The sequence below is a fragment of the Malaclemys terrapin genome, chromosome 6, assembly GCF_027887155.1.
Source record: "Malaclemys terrapin pileata isolate rMalTer1 chromosome 6, rMalTer1.hap1, whole genome shotgun sequence".
In the NCBI taxonomy this organism is placed as follows: Eukaryota; Metazoa; Chordata; order Testudines; family Emydidae; genus Malaclemys; species Malaclemys terrapin.
Genome location: NC_071510.1, coordinates 114,306,759 through 114,324,527, shown reverse-complemented (window position 1 = coordinate 114,324,527; position 17,769 = coordinate 114,306,759). Strand labels below are relative to the sequence as shown.

General features: G+C 41.2%; 1 protein-coding gene across 5 annotated transcripts in view; it reads left to right on the top strand.

The window, feature by feature from the left end:
* WDR7 (WD repeat domain 7) overlaps positions 1–17,769 on the top strand; it is a 344,118-nt gene that overhangs the window by 66,398 nt on the left and 259,951 nt on the right. For all 5 annotated transcript variants that reach the window (XM_054032283.1, XM_054032282.1, XM_054032281.1 and 2 more), the window contains one exon: positions 5,352–5,566. In XM_054032283.1, the coding sequence (XP_053888258.1) occupies positions 5,352–5,566 (215 nt within the window). The remainder of the gene's footprint in view (positions 1–5,351; positions 5,567–17,769) is intronic.

Sequence of the window (17,769 nt, the reverse complement as noted above, 5' to 3'; positions counted from 1 at the left end):
TGTTACTTTTGGGAAATATGGTTCTCTAAATATGGAGTATATCTAGGATTCTTTGGTGCCACAAGCTCTTACATACATTCCAGTAGCTGAAACCAATAATTAGTTCTTGATTATATTTAGAGAAATACAGTTAACCGTGGTTATTTCCCCCCCACTTAATTTCTTATTTATCTTTAGGAAAGCTAGTCAATGCACTTGGGCTGGCAACTACTGGACACACTGATGGAGATTTCAGTAACTGTCTGTTGTTTACGTTTGTCCTTAACCTTGAAGTAACTGCTGAGTAAGCACAGTCTAGTGGTTAATCAACAGGACTTTTGAGTTAGGAAATCTGGACATTTATTCCCAGATCTGCCATTGACTTAACCTCTCTGTGCTTCAGTTTCCTTATCTGTAAAATGGGGGATAATCATATTTACCTACTCACGGGGGTGCCGTAGTTGATTTGTAAAGTGCCTTAAAATTATGTGATGAAAGGTGCTCTATAAGCTGTTCTAAGTAAGTAAGTAAAAGATAGATAATACTCAAAATTACAGCTTTGAATTCAATTGGAAGCATTTAAGAGGATGAGAATGAGTTTTAAATAACAGAACAGACAACAGTGTACAAAAGTGATAGATATGATGTAGAAAATGTATATATTCTAAGCTGTTACAGACATAGAAAGGAAATAAATCAAAATACGTATGCGGTGTTCATCTGTGGAAAGCCATCCTCTCGTTAAACCTACCACTGTAGTGAATCAGTAATATGCACATCTTCAAATAGACAGTTAACCTGGGTGACCTGATTAATCACATTGTTGGGGGTGGGGGGAAAACATTAGAGTAACAGATATCTTTCCCTGATAGGGAAAGAAGAGGTGGTTTCTGAACTTCAGGGGAAACTATGAAATGTACTAGAAGGGGAAAAGGAAAGCACATCATGAGGTCTTATGAAATATAATTGGAACAATAACAGGACAGCGCAATAAGGAGAAAATGTTTGCGTGGAACCAGATTCTTCCAACCCAGCAGATGAATGGAGCAAATTGTGAAAAGCTTTTTTCGTTTTTGACAGTCTGTGAACTTCTCTTCAAGGCAGATCTTTCTTCATATCCGATGTCGTAGCTAGTTAGTTTTGTTGCTGTGTTTTTCTCGCAATACATGATACCAGGTAGAAGCAGGAGGAGTTCCTGCAGCTGTGCCATCTATTTATCATTACGTCACAGTCTGAAGTAGAAAATAACATTATCTATTGGGTTATGTTGATGATTTCACATACTGTTCAGTGTAACAATGTGAATTATACTTTCATGTACCAGCAAAGCTTTGCTTACTGAGATGGAGGCCTCCATCTGTGTTTCCACTAGGGAAAGGAGCACTTTTAAATCTCACTGTGAGGGGGTGCAAATGAGCTCCATGTGAGGGGGTTGCTGCAAGGAGGAAGTGAATAAGCACAGTTGTCTGGCTACTATGCTCATGGCTTTTCCTGGCAACTTACACTGACTTATGTCGTTGTGCTGGCCTGTGTGGCCAGCCTGGCGTAGGAGGGGTCATGGCTTCTTGTTTTGCTTCAATCCTTTGTGACCTTTTCAGTGCCTGGGCTCTCACCCATAGTTTAAATCCTGGTGTAACAGGGGTTACGTAAGACAATAATAAGCTTCTCAAACATCATTAACTGAACTGATACATATAATATTCCTGCTACCAAAAGTGTTTCCACAGTAGGATGTGGTTTAATATGAAAAGCACTTATATTTCTATTAATTGAGATTATTGAGCTAGGGAGAAATAGGTTTGTTTTTTTTACTTAAGATGCTTTGGTAACTTACTTTAACTCGGACTGGGGCATGATTTAAAAAACAACCCAGGTTGCAAGCAATTTTTTAAGTGATCTTATTGTAGGTATGTAATTGCCCAAATTGGAATTTTGCAGGGATACCATAACATTTCCATCTGTGCAAAAAAACAAACAAACCCCCAAACCAAAAACCTTTCATTATCACTCATAGTCCCAATTTACTAGTCAATGACTATTAGCCAGGATGGGCAGGGATGCAAAACCATGCTTTGAAGTGTCCCTCGCTTCTGTTTACCAGAAGCTGAGAATGGGTGATGGGATGGATCACTTTATGATTACCTGTTCTGTTCATTCCCTCTGAAGCACCTGGCATTGGCCACTGTCAAAAGACAGGAAAAAAGTGGCTAAAAGATCAGTCGTATACCAGACCATATACCAGTCAACCATTTCTGTCATAACAATGTTCTACTGTGCAAATATCCCAGCACCCATTGTTCCAATATTCCAAGTTCAGTACAGGAGTAACTGGGTGAAATTAATATCCTATGAGATCGGCTTGAATGTATCACTAGGAAGGTACTGGGGAAAAGAACTGGAAACATTTTTTCCTATAAATTGGGACTCCTCGTAATGTCAAATCTGAAAAGGACTTCAAAGAACATCTTAAATGTCTTTAAAAACATGAAATGTACTATTGGTCCTAATAAATATTTCAAAGCTCCAGTTTTGAAGTCACTTTTTTAATCTAGTCCCACCGCTGTGGTTAAAGACTTTTACCCTTTGTACTTCGACAGGCTGTTGGTACATTATTCTCTTTTGAGGACAAGTCATGACATAAAGGGCATATTCAGTTATGTTTTTTATATTCTTTAAAAAACTTTGCCTTTAAAAACTTCAAATATAAAGTCTTTAGTTACTTATATAGCTGCATTTCATTATGGTACTGGCCCAGAAAGAATGCAGGTATCAGCAACTTTCTAGAGAAGGCATAGTGGCCAACATATTCAAAAATGGATGGCTAAAGGTAGAGATGTGGATAAAGTGACATGATATTTTTTTCAAAAGCTATGAGTACCCAGCATCTCCCATTGAAACATCTTGAAGTATAGTTTTGCATTGAGGGTGTGCGTGTGGACACGCCTATATGCACATATATAAAATTACATCCTGTTTAATGAAACTAAAGATTGCAAACACAAGTGCTCAAAAGTTAGGAAATGCCAGTATTAAAGTTGCTTGGGAAACATTAATTCAGACCCTCCTGAGACACTGGATTGTAACCCAAGAGAGCTGGGTTCTATCCCCAGCTCTGCCAGACTTCCTATGTGATGTTGGGCAAGACTGTATCATCATTCATACTCACAAGGAGCTGAATTAGTGTTTCTCAAGCAACCTTGATTCCGGCACTTATTAACTTTTGAGCACATAACTTTGTTTTTTAAAATGAATGTGCCAAATCTGTGAACACAGCTGTATTATCAATCTACTGACCTCCCGAGCTGGGAGTAGAAACTAACAATCCAGGCATCCAACATTCCACTGTGAGCTAGTTAATATGTGTGTAAACCACTGGCTAGTATATGTTGTGCTCCCTTCTAGTGGCTAGCCTACACAGAGGATAACATACTACTTCTGCTATTAGTACTCCTTTATCTCAAGTGGTAGAGCTTGGGCTGTGGATTGAAAGGTCCAGTGTTCAAAACCTGTTGATGAGCCTCTAAAAATCTATTAGAACCCTCCACCACAGAATGAGAACCTGTGTCTTATTCATACATTCACAGCCGCAATGCTTTTTAGAATGAATGCGACTTGTCTCTAATATAGTAGACTCAGACATCTATTGCCAGAATGGACCTAGTGTACCCTCTGTTATCCAATCTGCAAAATATTGTGGAATACTTGCCTCCTTCATAAGTTAGTGTTGAGGACTTGTCAGTAATAAATTCAGTGAAATGCACAGAATTATTAATACTGGTAAGTGAAGTTGCTGAGATTAGAACTTCTGGTTTCCTTGCTTCCAGGCCAGCACTACTGCCTATAAAATAGTGAGATGGCGGCTGCTGCTGGTGCTGTGCCCTGTCTGGAGCCAGAGCTCTGTGAGGCTGTGGAGCATGCTCAGTGTAGATGGAATGATCAGAGACTTTAGCAGCAAGCCGCTTAAAAGCTCTACTGAGCACGTGCAAATGGCAGTTTTCAGAGTTTTATAATTTAGCACTGGGGCAAAGGAGAGAGTAGTTTGGTTGCTGTTGCGATGGTACCTGTGCCAAATGTGTTGACTAGTGGCCTCATGGTTTCCTGTACTCCCTCATCTTTCTATAGCCCAGGGGTAGGCAACCTTTCAGAAGTGGTGTGCATTTATTCACTCTAATTTAAGGTTTCGCGTGCCGGTAATACATTTTAATGTTTTTAGTAGGTCTCTTTCTATAAGTCTATATTATATAACTAAACTATTGTATGTAAAGTAAACAAGGTTTTCAAAATGTTTAAGAAGTGTCATTTAAAATTAAATCAAGATGCTGATCTTACGCCACCAGCCTGCTCAGCTCGCTGCCAGCCTGGGGTTCTGTTCACCTAGGCCGGCAGCGGGCTGAGCAGGGCCTGCGGCCAGGACCCCAGACCTGGGGGGTGGGGGGGTGTTTCAGGGGTCAGGGCAGGGGGGTGGGGGAGGGGGTTCAGGGCAGAAGGCTGGTGTGTGTGTGTGTGTGTGTGTGTGTGTGTGGATCAGGGCAGAGGGCTGGGGGCTGTGGGGGGTGCAGGGCAGAAGGCCGTGTGTGTGTTGGGGTGTGGGGGGTTCAGGGCAGAGGGCTCGGGGGTGTGAGGGTGCAGGGCAGAAGGCTGGGTGTGTGTTGGAGTGGGGGGGGGTTCAGGGCAGAGGGCTGGGGTGCTCGGCTCGTGGGGGTGCTCCCAGCCCCCTGCCCTGAGCAGCTCAGGGCAGGGGGCTGGAAGGGATATGCCCTGTTCCACCCCCTTCCCCCAGGCTCCGTCCCTACCTCTCTCTGCATCCTCTACAGAGCTGTGTGCACGCTGCTGCTCTTCCCCCTCCCCCTCGCTAGGGCCATCAGCTGACTGGTGCAGGGACGGAGAGGAGGAGGGGCCGGAAAGCACCGCTGGGGGAAGAAGCGAGGGAGCGGGGAAGCTTGGCTGCCGCAGAACCAAGCTTTTGCCTCCTGCCCCCACAGGGGAGAGTGGTGTGCGGGGAGGCTGAGTGGGGCTGGAGGCCGGGACCGTGGCAGGGAGCTGCGTGCCACTCAAAATCGGCTCGCGTGCCGTGTTTGGCACGCGTGCCATAGGTTGCCGACCCCTGCTATAGCCGTTGGTTGTCTCTTGTCTTATACTTAGATTGTATGCTCTTTAGAGGCAGGGACCATGTTCTTGTGTGGCTCCTCACACACTGGGGTCCTGTTACATGGCTAGGGCTCCTAACCACGTGAGTAACATGAATAATAAGTGGTAGTCTTAGGCATTACAGAAAATACTGCAGAATAAGTGACTGCTTAACACATGCTTTTGACATTTTTGAATTGCCTGTACTAAAATAATGCATTTTATTATTCACCTTATGTTTCAAGGTGCACTGGATCGTTGTGTGATGGGGATAACGGCAGTCGAAATCTTGAATGCTTGTGATGAGGCAGTTCCAGCTGCAGTAGATTCCCTTAGTCACCCAGCCGTCAATCTAAAACAGGCTATGACTAGACGTAGCCTTGCTGCTCTAAAAAATGTGGCCCATCAGAAACTACAGACTCTTGCTACTAACCTTCTGGCTTCTGAAGCATCTGACAAAGTAAGGTTTTTGTTTGTTTTTAATGCAGTAGCTGGAACGTGTTTGTTTTGTTTGCCATAACTGAACCTATGTAGAAAATTTTAATCATTTTAATCTCAAAGGGCCCGAACCAACAGCCTTAGGGTTACCATACGTCCGTTTTTTCCCGGACAGGTCCGGCTTTTCGGCAAGCAAACCCCCGTCCGGGGGGAATTGCCAAAAAGCCGAACATGTCCGGGAAAATGCCGGCCGGGCACTTCCCCTCCCGCGGCGGCTCTGCTCCTCCCCTGACTCTTCGGCTCTGTTTAAGAGCCGAGCTGCCCGAGTGCTATGGGCTTCAGGCAGCCCCCTTGCCTCCGGACCCCAGCCGTCGGCCGGGCACTTCCCCTCCCGGGCTCCAGCTGTGCTGGGGAAGCGCCGGCCGGGGGCGCAGGGTCTGGGGGCTGCCTGGTAAACCATGAAGCCGGTAGCGCTCGGGCAGCCCTTTTCGCGTGGCTGGGAGTGGGAGGGAGGAGGGGGCAGAGTTGGGGCGGGGCTGGGGCTGGGGGTGGGAAATGGGCGGGGCCAGGGCCCCGTGGAGGGTCCTCTTTTTTTTATTTGTTAAATATGGTAACCCTAAACAGCCTTTAAAGTTAATGGAAAGACTCTCACTGAATTCAGTTGGCTTTAGGTCAGGCCCAAAAAAGAGATGTCCTTTGAGGCTATTAAAATGAATTGAAGTTGATTAGAACTTTCTGTAGCTTCTAACATAAAGAATATTAAATATAAGTTAAATATAAACCAAAATAAAGACAAAAAATACACATTGTTTTAAAATTTGAAGCACATTAATTAAAATGACATCTGTTTATGGGAATCCAAACTCGAATCTTTTAATACTTCATTAGAAGAAGTATTTGAGTGGCTCTTATAGTTTAGAGATTCATTTTAATATACATTGATTAACTGTTCTTGTATCTGCAGCTGCTTAAGTGACAGGTTACAATATGTTTTTTTCTCTAAAACAATATGGGTAAATTCCACTGCTTTTAAAAGTGTGCTATGAGTTTTACACTTTGGTAGGATTGTTCTATATAAAGTACGAAGCAAATGCTTAGAGTACTTGTTATATAGTTTGGAAACCGGTTTATTTTTTAGTTGATGTGTTTGAGGTTTAAAGTATTGGTCACACTGAAACATGTCAATTGTACATTTTAACTATACTTTGTAGTACCTGTATTTTATAATTGACTTAATACTTTGCATTTTCACTTGAATATTGCAACTGAGTGAGAGGATTTTCATATGCTATTTTTTTCTGTGCCTGCCGTATTGGCATTTTGAGATTTATGGAATTTCTTCATAAGGTAACTAGTATAATTTATATTTATAACATAGATTGAAACTTAGTATAATTCTTTTGTCCTCTTTTTTTAAATACTGTGCAATGCACAATAGATGTCAACACTGTAAATGATTTGTAAATCTCAGAATGTCTGTTAAGATGCATTAACAGTTGAGTACACCAAGAACAGACTTGATAGAAATGCATTCTATTTTTCAGTTAATTTATATATAATAGTACGTATTTAAATTCAGAACCATTTCCCTATCCCATCTGAAAAGAGAGTAGGGAGGGAAAAGATATATTATGACTAAAATTTTGAAAAATAAGTTTTACTGTGACATTTATGAAACACTTCTTGTAAGTGGTCATGGCCCATTATGTGATTTTTTTTTCTTTACAATCTTGTTTATCTCAGTTTTAATAGCACATTTTAAAGTGCAATTAGTGATAAAAGCCCCTGATATGAAACTAGTGTTTATGTATAGCTTGTGAACATATTCAGTCCTGCAGCAATGATAATTGTTGCCTAGTCTACAAGGAAAACAATTATAGAAGGGAGCTGGGGGGGAGAAGGAGTCTAAGAAGCTAAAGGCTGCTGGGGGATAATCACTTTATGAAAAATGTATGCTGACAGAATCATTGGGGATTTCTCTTGCCACTCTCCACTCATTAGGGGATTTCTTTCACCACTCTTCTGTGTAGAGATTGTGGGTCTCTTTGAGAGAAATCTTAGCAAAGAGACACCTTCTTGATGACTTCAGCTTCCGGACTATGGCAAGAGAGGTTCAGAAAAATAACTGAAAGATTAAAGTGGAGGATTGCATAATATATTTTTTTTTTCTGTTGGGAAATGTGCACATAGTGTGGCAAATGAAGCATTCATTCTTTTACCTTCAGTGTTTTTGTTAGGAAATGTAAATCTAGAATATTTAATGTCATGAGTATGGTAATTTACTACTGTCATGCATTTGATGATGACGATAAATCTTTGAAAATTCAGAGCACCAAAATCCAGTGTGCTTTTGTTTTATACATTTTGCTATTTTTTTTTTACTTCAGAATACAGTATTTGAATTATTGTAATTGTCTTAATTGTGGTGCTCACATAGACTGTACTTTGAAAAATCAATCACATTTTCTTTGCAGTACAGGAGAACACATACACATCAGGCATGCTCTGGCTTTCAACACAGACTTTATTGAACCTGGGTGGGTGGGAATCTTTAGTGGTAGAGGAGCCAAAACTCCTCTACAGAGTCCAAGCGGTGCTACAAGTGATCTACACGCAACTCTGCTGCACGACCATTATGTCCACATGACTGCTGACCTGGCCTCAGTTGGTGGATACTCACCAATTGTGGCAGGGTACGGGGAGTGTAAAAGGAACCAGTTAGTTGACCTTGCTTAATTTTTCCTTTTATATTGTGCAGCATCCAGACTTACTGGATAACACTGGCTCTTAGTGTCAGTGATCCCTTTCTCTAGTGGTGTTTAACCTGTTCAGCCTGTGGGCTGAATATATTATTTCAGAAAGGTCAAGGGGCTATAATCAATAGTTTAGCTATTTAGTAGGCTTATGTAGAGCCAGCTGAGCTCTTATTTTGCTCTTTCTGGGCCTAACACAGCCTGGCAGGGAAGAAAGCAATGAAGCAGCAAGAGCTATTCTCTCCCTCCTCCCCTGTGATGCAGCAGGCTGCAAATGGGGGCAGTACTGAGCAACTGCAGCAGGGATAGGACAGTGGCTGTCTGGAGTGATGCTGGCTTACATCAGAGCTGTTCCTGGTGCTGCAGGGGAAGTTGGCAGACAGTTGTGGAGGTGGAGCCCCGTATCTCCTTCCTTTAGTGACAGGACTGTTTTAAACGCTTCAGTTCAAAAATTTCAGGGTGGAGCTCAAGGAACATGTTTTTAATTATAATTGAATATGTATTTTCTTCTTAACTTAGTTACCCTCATTAGACACATTTTAGAGCCTTTAGGGCCATGAAATAGTTACCAATGCCCTACTTCAAGCATGCACTGCTTTAATAATCCATCAGCCCCACCAGAACTAGCTTACTGGGGTCAGCTTGTGGGATTTGATTAAACTTTGGAGTATAAGGCATTGATTTACTTAAACAGCAAGGTTAAAAAAGAAATTTTAGCAACACTCTGTAATAGTAATTAAGAAAAAATGCCATAGTGAGAGAGAAGAGTTGATGTGAAGTTACCAAAGAAATGTGTTCTGAACGAATGAGCTGGCAGTCTGCAGCATGCTTGGCTATTGTAGAAACTAAGTGGGGAAAAATATGAAGTGAGTTTTAAATGAATAAACTGGGTTTTATGTACTATTAGATGCACCAATTCAAACTATCGTTATTTTATAATATATAACATGGCTTCTTGCTCATTTCAAGCCTGTCCTTTGAATTTTGGAGAAATCCTAGTGTCACCTTCACAAGGCAGCCTTTTTGAGAGTCAGCCTTTCTTATATTAAGAAATTCTACTGCAGACTTAAATTCCTACTCTGAACCTAATCTGTAATGACCATTACATCTAGCAGCATGAGCTAGCTCAGCTGTACTCTCATAGGATTTGCCTTCCAGTCTGCAGACTAATTATTCAGACAGATGATCAGTTTCTACTCATGTTTTTACATACATCTGAATGTATGTTCACATCACGCTGATGATAGGAGAGAAAAATATAAACGTCTCAATGTATATTTCGGTATGCATTTATATGTTACCCGTGCTTGTGTCATGGACCCACAAGATCTGTGCTATGCCCCAACTTTTAAACAGGCACTTGGAGGAACCCCTTTAGACCTCCGAGAAGTCCCACTCTTCCTTTAGGCCGCCATACTGCCTCCAAGACTGAGATTCTGGGCTCCATCACTCCTATTTCACACCGTGACCTCTGCCCAGGAAGTCCAACTGAGATAGACTCTTGGTCAGAGACTTTTTGTCTTCTTCAGGGATCATTACAGCGTAACAAGTATTTGCAATGATGCCAGATGGCCTTTCTGAAAACAGTGTAGGTTTATTGGTTAACTGGGACACAGCATAAGGAAGTCCTTAGGTTAGCACAGAGAAGCAAAGGTTAAGATGTAGTCTTACTGGCCAAGCCAGGGTTCCCTTGAGCCATGCTGCTGAAGGAACTACACCTCTACCCCGATATAATGCTGTCCTCGGGAGCCAAAAAATCTAACCGCGTTATAGGTGAAACCATTTTATATCGAACTTGCTTTGATCCACTGGAGTGCGCAGCCCCGCCCCCCCGGAGCGCTGCTTTACCGCGTTATATCCGAATTCGTGTTACATCGGGTTGCGTTATATCGGGGTAGAGGTGTACCTTTGTTCCTCTCTCTCTTTCTGTCCCTTTGTCTGTAAGTTCCTGTTGAGCTCCTATATCTCTCCTAGCCTCCTGTCACCTCTTAGTCCATTGTCATCCTCCGGCAGACTCCTGCTGAGTTTAAATGTTCTGCCTGCTGGAGTTTCCCCTTGTCAGTTGTTCAGTGTTCCCATTGTCTTTCTGGATCCTCCATTGATATGAGTCAGTTTCAGCCAGAACTTTACCAGTCATACCATCCCAGATGATAACATAAACACTTCATGTCTACCATTCTTTCATCAGAGCATCTTTTTTGCTCCCACTCAAGTAAGTTGCTACCATGCATATCATTCATAAAAATGTTACAGAAAATTCCCATTTCATGACCGCTTGCACAATGGTAGTGGATTTCCTTTTCTTGTCTCTTAATAATTTTAAATGTTTTTAAAAAGTTTTAATATCCTTTTCAATATCTTTCAGTCATCACAATTCCCACCATGATGTTTATTCTTTTTTCTTTAGACTTAGCAAGCACAAAGGTATTCAGTGAAGATACTGTTTACTTTCTGTCCCGGATAGGTAATAAAGATGCTTAATAATACCAAGCCAACACTGATCCCTCTAGATATTGATCCCCAATTTGATATTGGTATTTATCACTATTTGTTTATGGCTTACCATGCTCTTTTCCAAGTTGATTTGAATTTTTTTTAAATAATAAGATTTTGTGAAACAATACAAAATCCAGATTATTAATACTAAAATCCAAATATATTGTATCAGCTGTGTCCCTTTCAATAATTGGTAATTGAGCTGGGTCAGGGCCTACTGTATGATCTTTAGCCAATATAAAGAAGTCGTGTGTGTGTGTGTGTGTGTCCGTCCGCTAAAGTTGCAGCATAGAAGCAGCATTGATCCATATTTTTTCATGTCAGTTGTAGTAGATTGACTTTCCTAAAAAATTCCTCCATTGTGATGTGGCTGAAGTTTGATTTTATAATGGTGCATTGTGGGAAACCAGGAAATAATGTTAATAAAATATACATATGAGGCTTACAGAAGAAGAATGAGGGGATATATGTGGAGCTGAATAATCTCATTGCTAAAACTAATAAGGGAGAAAGATTTTAATGAAGTCTAACACAAGAACACTTTAATGGATTTGCTTTTTCTACAAATACAAGTAACTGACAGAGTTAATATTTAAAACATGTTAACACTTTTTTTCTATGTTTACATATGTTCAGTAAATAAAATAAAACTATTTACAGTTACTCATTAAAATAATTTAATTAACCATTAGTAAGGCACATGTTGATCAATTGCATGCATTTGTGTATGCATTTAGAAACATAAAATGTATAGTTTATGTAAACTATAGTATAATAATGCGCTATTTATCAATGTGAGTAATAAATAAATGCTTGAATGACAACCCTGCTAACTGGAGCTTTCAGTGAAGATTTAGATTTTAGAGTGAAGTTTAAGTAAATTGTACGGATGTTACATTATCAGTGCTGCAGGATGAGTTTATACATTAGTCTAGTCTATGGAGACTGTAACCCCCCCTCCCCCAAAAAAGAAATAGGCAAATAACCTAACCATTTAAGGAAAAAACAAAGGAATTTAGTGTCAATATATGATGATCAGTTTTTGCTCTTTAAGTTTCAGGTTAAAATTATTGCATAAGCTGGAAGCATTTCTATGTTTTTGAATTCTGATTTTGATTTTGATTTTAATACTATTATCAACAAGAGAAATCTGTTTAGAGTGGGTTGAGCATTGGCCTGCTAAACCCAGGCTTGTGAGTTCAATCCTGGAGGGGGCCACTTAGGGATCTGGGGCAAAAATCAGTACTTGGTCCTGCTAGTGAAGGCAGGGGGCTGGACTCGATGCCTTTCGGGGTCCCTTCCAGTTCTATGAGATAGGTATATCTCCATATATTATTATATTATAGAGGCTAATATTTTGAAATTGGCTGTTTTAAGCAGTCATTTTAGCATTTGAGAGCAAATAAAATAAAACATATATCCCAAGCAAATGTTTGTATAAATTTTATTAAACTGTAGTGAGGATAATAGTAGGGTTACATGTGTTCTTGATAAATGTCCCATATTTAGTCGTGAGCATTGACCTTGTTTTGTGCTAGATTCCCCTTCCCCCCCTGTTATTTAAATTTAAACCTTTTCAACTATATTTTGGTTTTTATTATTTGAAATTTTGGAAGAATAATTAGTTTTACATATCTATAGTGGGGTAAACAAACCCCATACAACTCCTCTTGCTGGGCTGAAGCTGGCCACCCTGCAATACTTGCCAGCAATATCAGGCTGAAGAGAACCCTCTAGCTGGATGGAATAAAAAGGGAGAAAGCAAACTTCAAAACTAGGCTCCCTGACAAAGATATCTTGGGTCTGAGGCAGAGGGACTCTAGAGGGTAGCTAAGTAACTCTCAAGGAGGAACTTTAGGGGTAAAGCCTGAAGAGAAGGCTTGGGCTGGACTTGTTTCATGTGCATTTGTTTGTTACTGGAGTCAAACACAGGAAGGGGATAAGCTTTGCCCCTACAAAGGGCTTATGAATTTGTCATAGAATGGATGGGAAAGTCACCTGCTCAAGTTATTGCCTATAATGAAGAAAATTAAAATTTAACAGAGGGTAAATTCTGATATCTCATATGTGAGCACTAATAATAATTAAATTCTCATACCTAACAGTAACCTGTCAAATTGGAGTATCAGGTAATTAAATTAGCCTACTTTAAGTTTTGAAGTGAATCCTCAGAAATGATTTGATTCTCATATTAATGCTTGCTAGTGTTTTAGTAGTGACAACAATAGGACAGCAGGGGGCATCAGAGATCCATTCCCATTTTAGAGCTATGTTTTTTTCTTTTTTTACATATTCTATGTTCAAAATCATTTCATTAATATTTATACAGTATATCCTTTAGCATACCATGTTTCATTTGACAAATACTAGCCATGTGCTTAAGTTTATGTATGGGATTGTTCCCATTGAACTCAAATGTGTCTGTTTGCGTGCTTGTAGGGTTGGACTCTTAAATATTACAGCTGCACAAGTATGATTTCAAAACTGTTCTCTATCTAGATGAGTCCATTTTTAATGAACAAATTTTCCAAATCTAATTAAGATGTTGTTAATCACTGCATATCTATCTTTCAACCATAGAGGGTAGCATATATAAGAGATGCATTGGTAGCAATGTATGTGCAGAGATTTTAATAGCTAAAATATTTCTTTTATGTTATCTCTAAATTTCACTATATTGTCCCCCCTCCAGCCATAAACAAAATGTCTTGTATAAATAAATATAGTTCTGTACACTGTATTCTGATAAATTATTAGACTTTATAGTACATAAGGCATAAGAGTAATTAATGCATTGTAAATTAGATCTCCCCCCCCTTCTATTATACCATTTAAAAAAATAACATGTTTAAAAATGGCTTCTTCTTCTCTCAGCTTTTTCTCATCGATACTGAGAAATTGAGTAATTTCCTTCCACACACTCATTTCCTGTGATCTGTCTTTCCTGGCTAATTTATTAAATAAATGGAACTTCTTGATTTTCTGATCCTGTAACACAGAACTTGGCTATTCATTGGTTTTTTTTTTTTTTTTTTTCGACTGTCTTAGGCCATCTGGGTGTTCAGTCAGTGCTGCTGCTGATGGTTGAGTGATGTACTAAAATGTAACAGGAAAAAAGGGGGTGGGAGAACAGGTTCTTGTTTATATTTGTCTTCCTGTCCAAAGTGAAGAGACCGCTGGAAAGAAAGTCTAATTTTTATGGGGCAAAAGAAATGAGGATTTAAACTGGGATGCTGAACAAAAAGGAGGAGTGGAAAAAATATTTAGCAGAGCAACAGATGCTATTGAAGATTAACTCAGTTGCTCTGAGTTTTGATTTGGTGGAGAGCCTCTATGCACACTATAACTTGCTGTAAGTAGGTTCCACATATTTAAAAATCAGTCCTTAGGAATGTATTTTCAGCTGGCCCCCTCCCTTGACAAACACCTGTTAAAAATGAATACTTCCATGGGCCTCTTAAGCAATCCAAACTCTGTGTAAGAGCAAATGTTAGATTACTTACATGTGTGACTATTCACCTTGTAGCCAGGTGGCATGTGTATGTTCCTGATGCAAGCAGCTCATGCATCTCAAGGTCCAAGAACAGCAGCTTGAGGTCAGAGTTGATGAACTGGAAGAGCAGAGGAAGACAGCACATATAGTTATTTACAGAGATGCTGGAGCAGACACACCTCTGTCATGGTACTCCAGGTGAGGAAGTCTATCATGAGTGGAGACTGAGGTTGAGTGGAGGGACAGATGAGACCCATCTTCTGGCAGAAGGAGCGGAGGTTGATTCATGCCTAATGCATTGAGAAGTTCTCTCCAGGAGACTAAATTGTCGACCAGGTAGCATGTTAGGGGATTCAGTCCTTAGAAATATTGACAAATGAGCATGTGATAGCACTGAGACTTGCCTCTTGGTTGAGAAATGGGTTGATCTTACATGGCTTTTTATAAAAACATTCTAATGAGTGGCTAAGGAAGACATAGTAATGGTACATAAAGTAGAACCTCAGAGTTATGGGCACCTTGGGAATGGAGGTTGTTCGCAACTCTGAAATGTTTGTATCTTTGAACTAAATGTTATGGTTATTTTTTCAAAAGTTTACAACAGGACATTGACTTAATACAACTTTGAAACTTTACTATGCAGAAGAAAAAATGCTGCCTTTAGCCATCTTAATTTAAATGAAACAAGCACAGAAACAATTTCCTTACCTTGTCAAATCTTAGTTTAAACTTTATTTCTTTCAGTAGTTTACATTTAACACAGTACTGTACTATATTTGCCTTTATTTTGGTCTCTGCTGCTGCCTAATTGCATAATTCCAGTTCAAAATGAGGTCAGTTTGTAAGGACTCTGAGGTTCTACTGTACAGGTACTGATATCAGGAGATAGGAGAGAGATCCTGAATGATTAATTTTGATGATTGGGGAAAAGTTTAAGACCAGAACTTCCATAATGGCTTTTTCTGAATTGCTTCTGGTGCACAGGAACAACTAGATTGAGAACTTCAGTGTCTCAATGCATGGATGGCTGCATAATGGAAAGAAGAGTGGTTGACATTTATTAGGAATTGGTGGGGAACTTTGTTAGGAAGGGATAGCCTATCCTAATGGGATAGGCAGCATCTTATTTAGACTGCTGGCACAAAAAGGTTTTTTTGGGGAATATTTAAAGTAGGGAAAGGGATGTGAGGGAAAACTACCAGATACAGAGGAACACTTGAGTCAGACCAAGGCGTGGTCTACACTTCAAAGTTAGGTTGAAGTAAGCTGCCTTGTATTGACCTAGCTGTGAATGTGTCTCGGTGCTCCCCAATACACTGATGCAGTAACACCAATTCAGCAGGCATCATTGCAGTATGCAGGCCATGGTCCATGTATTGAGGTCAATGCAGGATGAATGAACACTGCAACACACCTGTGTTGACCCTAGCAGTCCTTAAGCAGCTCTCCCACAATGCCTAACACTGACCACAATTGTGCACTCCACTGTCCAGGAGTCACGGAGTCCAGAAGGCCCGACCTGCTCCCTTTTAAAGCCCAGCAATTTTTTGAAATGCCTTTTCCTGATTGTCCAGTTTGGTGAGCACACTTAGGAGCTCTCCATTGTTGTGCACAACTGCCCCGCTCACCATGCTGGGTACGCACTCCAGATGTGCACTGGCTTGGAGTAGACAGGAGATGCTGGATCTCTTGAGCCTGTGGGGAGAAGAGGTTGCGCAAGCACAGCTATGGACCAGCCATAGAAAATTGGACATTTATAAGCAGATTGCACAGAGGATGCAGGAGAAGGGGTATGACAGGGATTAGTAGCAGTGCCACATGAAAGCAAAGAAACTGCAGCAGGCATATCAGAAGGCCAGGGAGGCCAACAGTTGATCCGGTACCAAGCCGGAGATGTGGCGTTTTTAGAAAGAGCAGGATGCCATACTTTGTGGATACCCCACCACTACCCTGCACACCACTGTGGATACCTCCGAGAAGCCAGAATCGCAGGACCCTGACATGAACAGTGATGATGAGGTGGAGGAGGAAGAGGAGAAGGATGGGGGACATGCAGCTGGGAGGGTTTGAGACTCTACCACAGTCCAGTCAGTACTGACTATACTGGTAGTCAAGCATGAGTGAGCCCAACACAGGGGAAGGATCCTCGGGTAAGAGTGTTTCTCATTACAGTGATGTCTCCAATTTAGCAGGACTCAGCTATTGACTTTTCATCAATTTGCTCATACTAGAAAAGGTATTGGTATAACAAAGAGAGAGAGGGAGTTATCTGCTTTTTGTTCCCCTGTAGAAATAAGGGACATGCAGAGCAGTTTGTTTGTACACAAACAGAAGTCCTGTGAATCCTCCTGAGAGATTGCTTTTAAATGTGCACGGACGTATTCTGCAATCCTCTTCCAAAGATTTCTAGCAGCCTTATTTCTTCTTCTGCGGTTGGACAGTTTCCTATGCCAGTCGGTGATAACTTCAGCAGGTTAAACAGGGTTAGCAGTATGCTGGCTGGGGGTGGCTTTGGAACCCCAGGAGCAGCTGTGCTCTCTCTGCCTTTGCTACCGTCCAGAGTGAGATTAGCTAAAATCATCACCGCCTACGAAAACGGTGCAAGTATTCAATGTCATTGCCCAATACTCATACTCAACTGAGCAATTCCCTCCTCATTTCCCTGGTGCTGTGAGTGGCACCATGCACAGGCACTCTGAACCAGAAGTGTCAATAAGCCTGTATTATTTAAAACTTTAAGGCTTGGTCTACACTAAACCCCCAAATCGAACTAAGGTACGCAACTTCAGCTACGTGAATAACGTAGCTGAAGTCGACGTACCTTAGTTCGAATTTACCGCGGTCCACACCCGGCAGGCAGGCTCCCCCGTCGACTCCGCGTACTCCTCGCGGCGAGCAGGATTACCGGAGTCGACGGGGAGCACTTCTGAGTTCGATTTATCGCGTCCAGATTAGACGCTATAAATCGAACCCAGAAGTTCAATTGCCTGCCGCCGAACCAGCGCGTAAGTATAGACAAGCCCTAAGTGAGCAAGGGAAGGGAATTCTGAATCTTAACTTCTGCTTTCTCGTGTGACTGTACTGACAATGGTACCTGTGTGTGTGTTATCTGTAGCTGCTGCCATTGTAGCCTTGAGGGGTTCCCCCTTCATACCAGTGGAATGCTTGAGCCAGATAAGGAGGAAAAAGAAGAGGACTAGGGGGTGACATGTTCAGCGAGATCCTGCAAGCCAGTGCTGCATCAGATCATGAACAGAAGGCATGGATCCATGAATGTTGCAAACTGTATGGCGAAGGAAAGAGTGAACAGGAGAAAGGCCAAGGAGTCAGAGAGGAAGATGCACCAGGACATAATGGGGCTTCTCTGGCCGCAAACGCTGATGCTGCAGAAAATTCTGGACCTAAAGTTTCAACACTCCTGGGCTTGCCTCCCTTTGCAGTCCATGGAGAATGGCAACATTCCCTATACTTCCCTCAACATTC